The 7,500-nt window shown below is 39.9% G+C and overlaps 1 protein-coding gene and 1 long non-coding RNA gene across 2 annotated transcripts in view; both read right to left on the reverse strand.

Annotated features, from left to right (window-relative positions):
* Nucleotides 1-975, reverse strand: part of LOC135097771 (serine hydroxymethyltransferase-like) — a 6,322-nt gene extending 5,347 nt beyond the window's left edge. The window contains 1 exon segment of the mRNA XM_063999799.1: nucleotides 835-975. Coding sequence (XP_063855869.1) covers nucleotides 835-902 — 68 coding nt within the window. The 5' untranslated portion in view covers nucleotides 903-975.
* Nucleotides 976-1,407: 432 nt separating this feature from the next.
* The window catches only part of LOC135097740 (uncharacterized), a 7,085-nt gene continuing 992 nt past the window's right edge, over nucleotides 1,408-7,500 (reverse strand). Inside the window, exons 2-5 of the long non-coding RNA XR_010266109.1 lie at nucleotides 5,803-5,952; nucleotides 4,035-4,291; nucleotides 3,139-3,445; nucleotides 1,408-2,840 (exon numbers count right to left, since the gene is read on the reverse strand). This is a non-coding gene — a long non-coding RNA (uncharacterized LOC135097740). The remainder of the gene's footprint in view (nucleotides 2,841-3,138; nucleotides 3,446-4,034; nucleotides 4,292-5,802; nucleotides 5,953-7,500) is intronic.

Here is a 7,500-nt window from a genome sequence, read left to right on the forward strand (position 1 = left end):
TGGCTGCTGACTGACTGACTGACTGACTGGCTGACTGACTGCTGACTGGCTGACTGACTGACTGGCTGACAAGATTATAACAATGAAAGACTAAATAATAATAATAATAATAATAATAATAATAATAATAATAATAATAAATTAGAATTATCACAAAACATAATTTATCATAAACTACTGAAATGTTATTAGTAGTTAGTTAATAATAATAATAATAATAATAATAATAATAATAATAATAATAATAATAATAATAATAACGAAGATTAGAAACCAGAAAATTACAACAACAACAACAACAACAACTATTATTACTACTACTACTATTACTATGCAAATATGTAACATTCTCTCTCTCTCTCTCTCTCTCTCTCTCTCTCTCTCTCTCTCTCTCTCTCAACTGCGTATCTTTCAGTACGTACAAGTAGTAGTAGTAGTAGTAGTAGTAGTAGTAGTAGTAGTAGTAGTAGTAGTAGTAGTAGTAGAATATATTATGAAAACAAGATTATGTAAACTTCTATTAAGACCCCCCTCTCTCTCCCTCTCTCTCTCTCTCTCTCTCTCTCTCTCTCTCTACACACACACGCGCGCACACACACACGCACACACCCAACACGTGACCCTTGGTGCGCACACACAGACTGACAGATGTGGACATGGCCATTAAATTCACAATAGCGGGGTCAGATTAATAAACACTTAAATTTATCCCTCTAACTTCACAACAAGGCATCTATGACCTTCCTAACTTCCCCAGACACTTCACTGGCACTTAAACACTTATAGGGACACGTTTAAAGTACAACGAAGGCTCTATGTAACTTAAAAACTTACTTATAATGAGTTTCTAAGTGCAGATCCACCGTCGTTCTCCCGCCAAATTCAGCTAGAAGAGACGGCATCAGCTGATCTGGGCTTTATATATACCCGCAGCCTCCACAGCAACCAATCACAACGCGAGATTTCAGTGGCGCAGGAAATGCCAATCCAATGGGAGCGCTTGGGTTTGTGACGTCATCCCCCGCGAAATTTGAATAATGTAAACAACAGGTGGGTATCTAAGGGAATGGGAGGGAATGGGAGGGTATGGGAGGGTATGGGGATATGAGAGAGAGAGAGAGAGAGAGAGAGAGAGAGAGAGAGAGAGAGAGAGAGAGAGAGAGAGAGAGAGAGAGAGAGAGAGAGAGAGAGAGAGAGAGAAAGCTTTACTATTACAATACTACTACGACTACTATAATAACACTACTACTACTACTACTACTACTATTACTACTACTACTACTACTACTATTACTACTACAATAACAACAGCAACAGCAATACTACAACTACTACTACAACTATTACAACTACCACCACCACCACCACCACCACCACCACAGCAGGGGGAAGATTAACACAAAAAGGGCGAGAAATATATTATTTTATTACAACACAACAACCCTTAACAAAAGAAACAGCTACACAAAAGACTTTCACACAATGGCAACGAGTAAACTCCAAATAAATTAACGTAAATATCTACGCAAGAACAGTGGTATAAATAACATCAACTAACAAGAGTAACAATAACAATATTAAGGCTATTCTATTCTTGTTATATTTACGCCGCCAGCAGCGTGTTTCAACAGTTAAAAAAAAAATATATATAGAATAGATAGATAGAGAGCATTTATTTGGTTCCTTTGTGCTATTTAAGTGATCTGAATAGGCTATGAATGAAATTTGCGTGTTTTGAATAGCGGGGGGGGGGGGAGGCATAGATTTGGCGGGAAATTGCAGGGGATACGAACTTAAAAATATTCATCTTGACTTAAATCTGGTGTTTGTGGGGAAAAGTTAAGTACAAAAAATAGAAAAAATAATAATCTATAGAATTATCACTAACGGACAAAAAGGAAAAGAAAATGGGAAACAAGCCTATTGCATTAATCGTCTTGTCTGAAAAAAAAAAAGATTTAAAACCAATGAAATACGCATGATTTCCCGCCACGAGTATTATCTAAGGCTGCAGAAACGATTAGCCATGTTCTCAAGACTCTTTCCCCTGTCCACAATGCAGGAATCTTATTAATCTGCCACTAGAACCGTAAAAAAACACGCCTGGAAACCCGCATCACTTCAACAGATGCAGCGATGGGCGTAGATGGAGCGTGTGCGTTTAAGAGTTACTAAAGGCTTAATAACTGTGTAAAGATAATTAGTATGGCTATTCTAATCACTAGCAACAGCGCGGGGGCTTGTGATAGTTAGCCTGGGGGTCAGAAACAGGCTTAGAACCCAAGCTGATTCCTCCTATTCCTCCTCCTCCTCCTCCTCCAAGATTGAAGCTACTCTGATGAGAAAGCGTACCTAAATCTAAGCTTGGCAGGTTAGCATTAATATTACTAAGACCCTGCGCGATATTAGAAGGGATATTACTCAAAGTGTTCAATCCACTGCTGATTCCTTTCAAACCAGTGTTGATGCCTTGTTGAATACCCTGCAAGAGGTTCGTATTCAAATTACTGCTGACCTGTAAGCTTGAATCAATGCCCAGCGGGGAGAGCGAGCCGGAATGGGAGACTGAGGAGGTGGAGAGAGGGCCGCTGTGACTGAGGGAGGAGGACGAGCTAATGGAAGGAGCGGAGATGGAGCCAAAGGAGGAGGAAGAGGAGGACCCCGCCGACCGAGGCAGTAGGCTTCTCTAGGATGGCGCTAGGGAATTTTTCGTCTATGTTATTAATTGGCAACACTGCTTTTACCCCGTGGCCGAGGAGTGTAGGGATGGAACTGAAGTCAAAGGTGTTAGAAAGTCGGTCTCCCAGATTTTCACCTACACGACGTAGAGTCTTCGTCATCTGAGGGGAAAAAAGATGAAAAATAGTGAGATTGGTAATTTTATTGTTCGTGGAATGGTGGTAAAGGGTTAAGTAAGGGGTTAGATGCCTGGAAATTACGAAAAAGGCGTTGTAAAGGTTCTTGTTTGTTATTGAATTATGGTTTTCATATATTTGGGTCTCTCTCTCTCTTTCTCTCACACACACACACACACACACCACGCAGTTTCTTTCATATTCTTTCTATCTCATATCTAAACCTTCCCCACCCCCTCTCTCTCTCTCTCTCTCTCTCTCTCTCTCTCTCTCTCATACTTACAGAACTGAAGGCTTTCCCGAGAGAGGTTACGATGGAAGGATAACTAAAGACCATCACTTCAGTTTGGGATGGCTTGCTGCTGTGTGTTTGTGTATCCACGTAGCCAGCATGGGAGGGGATGGAGAGGCTGGAACCCCCCCCCTCCTCCATCAATGTTAAGAGAGGACTCGTGGGAGAGGCCGAAGAAGGGGAACCAAGGAAAATTCGAGCCGGATTGAGTGTCTGGCTTAATATTGGTGATGGTGGGCCCGACGTAATGCCCAGCTGCATATATCGGTTGTCCGGTTACTGATTCGATTAATGGGAGCTGAAAGAGAGAGAGAGAGGGAGAGAGAGAGAGAGGGTGTGTTAGAATATTCCTTATAACTACTACTACTACTACTACTACTACTAATAATAATAATAATAATAATACAGTAATTTAGTTTATGTATCTTGACTAACAGCAAAAATCCGGTTAACCAGTATTCTCAGTCTTTCACCACTATTCTGTCCACCTCCCCAGTGCAAGAGTTAACCAGTATTCTCAGTCTTTCACCACTATTCTGTCCACCTCCCTAGTGCAAGAGTTAACCAGTATTCTCAGTCTTTCACCACTATTCTGTCCACCTCCCTAGTACAAGAGTTAACCAGTATTCTCAGTCTTTCACCACTATTCTGTCCACCTCCCTAGTGTAAGAGTTAACCAGTATTCTCAGTCTTTCACCACTATTCTGTCCACCTCCCTAGTGCAAGAGTTAACCAGTATTCTCAGTCTTTCACCACTATTCTGTCCACCTCCCTTAGTGCAAGAGTTAACCAGTATTCTCAGACTTTCACCACTATTACTACTACTACTACTACTACTACTACTACTACTACTACTACTACTACTACTACTACTTAAAAATACTAACCTTTCCTCCACCTCCGATATTTATGTAAGATCCTCCTCCTACGGACACGCCTCCTCCACCACCACCACCACCACCTCCTCCTCCACCATGACCACCAGCACTACCGCCACCGCCACCACCGCCACCACCACCACCACCTCCTCCTCCTCCTCCTCCGTATTGCTTGGTCCGTTTTCCTTGACTCTTCTGTTTAATCAAGGGCGCTTCATCTTTATCCTTCCTCCTCCTTCCCTCCAGAGGTCCATCGGAAGTCTCTCCTGAGTGGAAGAAAATGAAAGGTGGATGTTTACAATTGACTTAGAACGACGAAAAGGAACAAAGATTAGGAAATTGGTGGAGTTAGTGGATTAAATTACGAGAAAAGAGAGAGAGAAAGGGAGAAATAAGGAAATAACTGATAAAACAGATAGATAGAGTTTTGAAGAAGGAAATAATAAGAAATAAACGAGTAAAGATTAGGAAATAGACAAAACAACATGATAATCTTATGAAAGGAAGGAGAAACAGGAAATTACGATAAAAGAGAGAGAAAGAGAGAGAGAAATAAGGAGAAAACTGATAAAACAGATAGATAGAGTTTTGAAGAAGGAAATAATAAGAAATAAACGAGTAAAGATTAGGAAATAGACAAAACAACATGATAATCTTATGAAAGGAAGGAGAAAGAGGAAATTACGATAAAAGAAAGAGAAAGAGAGAGAGAAATAAAGAGAAAACTGATAAAACAGATAGATAAAATTATTTACGAAGGAAAGAATAGGAAAATGAAAGAAGAGAAGTTGATTAAAAGAGGAATAGATAAAAAATAGGAGAAGAAGTAGATGGATAAAGCCTAATAGATAGAGAAAATGTGATTAATCTGTTATTGAAGCATCATTTCATAGTGTAGTCAAGATCAGAACGAAGGAAATAGAGAAATAAAGAAAGAATAAGAAGGAGAGAAGGAAAGAAAGAGAGGAATAGCGAAAGAAGGAAGAAAAGAAGAATAAATAAAGAAGGAAATAAAGGAAGGGAGAGTTAGAAATGGAAATAATAAAGAAATGGGAGAAATATATTAATTGTTACGAATATAAGTGCAAAAAAAGAAATGATAAAGAAAGGAAATAAGAAAAAAATGATAAATGAGACGAAGAGAATAGAAAGTTAGAAAATATGAGAGAGAGAGAGAGAGAGAGAGAGAGAGAGAGAGAGAGAGAGAGAGAGAGAGAGAGAGAGAATAGTAGTAGTAGTAATAATAGTAGTAGCTGTAGTGTGAAGTAACGGTACATGACCCGTTTTCTATTGACCTGACTCTGTTCCCGTTTTCTTTCACCGCTAACTTCTCTATTTATTATTATCAATTTGCTTTTCTCTCTCTCTCTCTCTCTCTCTCTCTCTCTCTCTCTCTCTCTCTCTCTCTCTCTCTCTGGAAATAACGGGTGTTTTTACAGATAGGAGGTATACAGACAGACAGACAGACAGACAGATAGATAGATAGATAGATAGATAGATAGATAGATAGATAGAGAGAGAGAGAGAGTAATAATGATGATGGTGATAATAATAATAATAATAATAATGATAATAATAATAATAATAATAATAATAACAATAATAATAACTACTACTACTACTACTACTACTACTACATCACAACAACAACAACAACAACAACAACAACAAGTACTACTACAATAAATCAAATTAAATCACCACCACCACCACCACCACCACCACTACTACTACTACTACTACTACTACTACTACTACTACTACTACTATAACTTACCTAATCGACTCCTGAACATCCACCCCAAGAGTCCCTGCCCCCCTCCCCCCATCCAAGAAGTCTCCCCTCCGCGGGCGCCCCCTCCGCTACCCCCACGACCACCACCATCACCGCCAGGGGGAGTAGGCAACACCACCACCACTGCCGCTCCTGTAGGGAAGATAATAGGGAGGGTTACTGGAGGAGGAGGAGGAGGAGGAGGAGGAGGAAGAGGAAGAGGTGTTTGTGGTAGTAGTAGTAGTAGTAGTAGTAGTAGAAGTAGTATGTACCACCACCACCACCACCACTACTACTACTACTACTACCACTACAAGAGAGAGAGAGAGAGAGAGAGAGAGAGAGAGAGAGAGAGAGAGAGAGAGAGAGAGAGAGAGAGAGAGAGACCTACATACTTAAATTCTTGCAGGAAAAAAAAAACAAAGAAAATGTAAACAACAAAAAAAGAAAACGGAAAAATATGAAGACCTGTTTCTCTCTCTCTCTCTCTCTCTCTCTCTCTCTCTCTCTCTCTCTCTCTCTCTCTCTCTCTCTCTCTCTCTCTCTCTCTCTCGCGCCGTTAGGTTTGAGAACGATCATATCCGTGAGAGAGAGAGAGAGAGAGAGAGAGAGAGAGAGAGAGAGAGAGAGAGAGAGAGAGAGAGAGATTGTAGGTCAGGAGTGCATTAATTTCACCACACCTCCAACTCTCTCTCTCTCTCTCTCTCTCTCTCTCTCTCTCTCTCTCTCTCTCTCTCTCTCTCTCTTACACGAGCATATCCTATCATCACCACTCTCTCTCTCTCTCTCTCTCTCTCTCTCTCTCTCTCTCTCTCTCTCTCTCTCTCTCTCTCTCTCTTTCTCCTCCATGTCTATTTTTCTATTTCCTTCTTCTTCTATTCTCCTTCTTCTTCTTCTTCTTCCTCCTCCTCCTCCTCCTCCTCTTCTTCTTCTTCTTCTGTTTCCTCCTCCATTTATCTATCCACCCTTCCTTCATCTCTTCCTTTCTATCTTTCTTTTTTGTTCTTCTCCTCTTCTTCTTCTTCTTCTTCTTCTTTATTTATTTATTCTTTTTTTATTTGCACGCGTATTTAAAGCTAATTATCTTGTCTTTCTCGTTTTCTTTTCTGTTTTCTTCTTCTCTTCCATCTCCCTTTTTTATCACTATTATTATTATTGTTCTTGTTGTTATCCTAATTATTTCTCTTCGTCTTCATTAACTTTATTAATTATTAACAGGAGAAACACTCTTGAGAACCTCCAATACTTTGCAAAGGCTCTAGTTGAAGTGACGCGGGTTTTCAAGGGTGTTTTTAAGGTTCTAGTGACAGATTAACAACATTTCTACATTATCAACTGGAGAAACACTCTTTAAAAGGCTCTAGTTGAAGTGACACGGGTTTTCAAGGGTGTTTTTACGGTTCTAGTGGCAGATTAACAACATTTCTACATTATCAACAGGAGAAACACTCTTTAAAAGGCTCTAGTTGAAGTGACGCGGGTTTTCAAGGGTGTTTTTAAGGTTCTAGTGACAGATTAACAACATTTCTGCATTACTAACAGGAGAAACACTCTTTAAAAGGTTCTAGTTGAAGTGACGCGGGTTTTCAAGGGTGTTTTTACGGTTCTAGTGGCAGATTAACAACATTTCTGCATTACTAACAGGAGAAACACTCTTTGAAAGGCTCTAGTTGAAGTGACGCGGGTTTTCAAGGGTGTTTT

This window comes from Scylla paramamosain, unplaced genomic scaffold (assembly GCF_035594125.1).
Source record: "Scylla paramamosain isolate STU-SP2022 unplaced genomic scaffold, ASM3559412v1 Contig31, whole genome shotgun sequence".
NCBI lineage: Eukaryota > Metazoa > Arthropoda > Malacostraca > Decapoda > Portunidae > Scylla > Scylla paramamosain.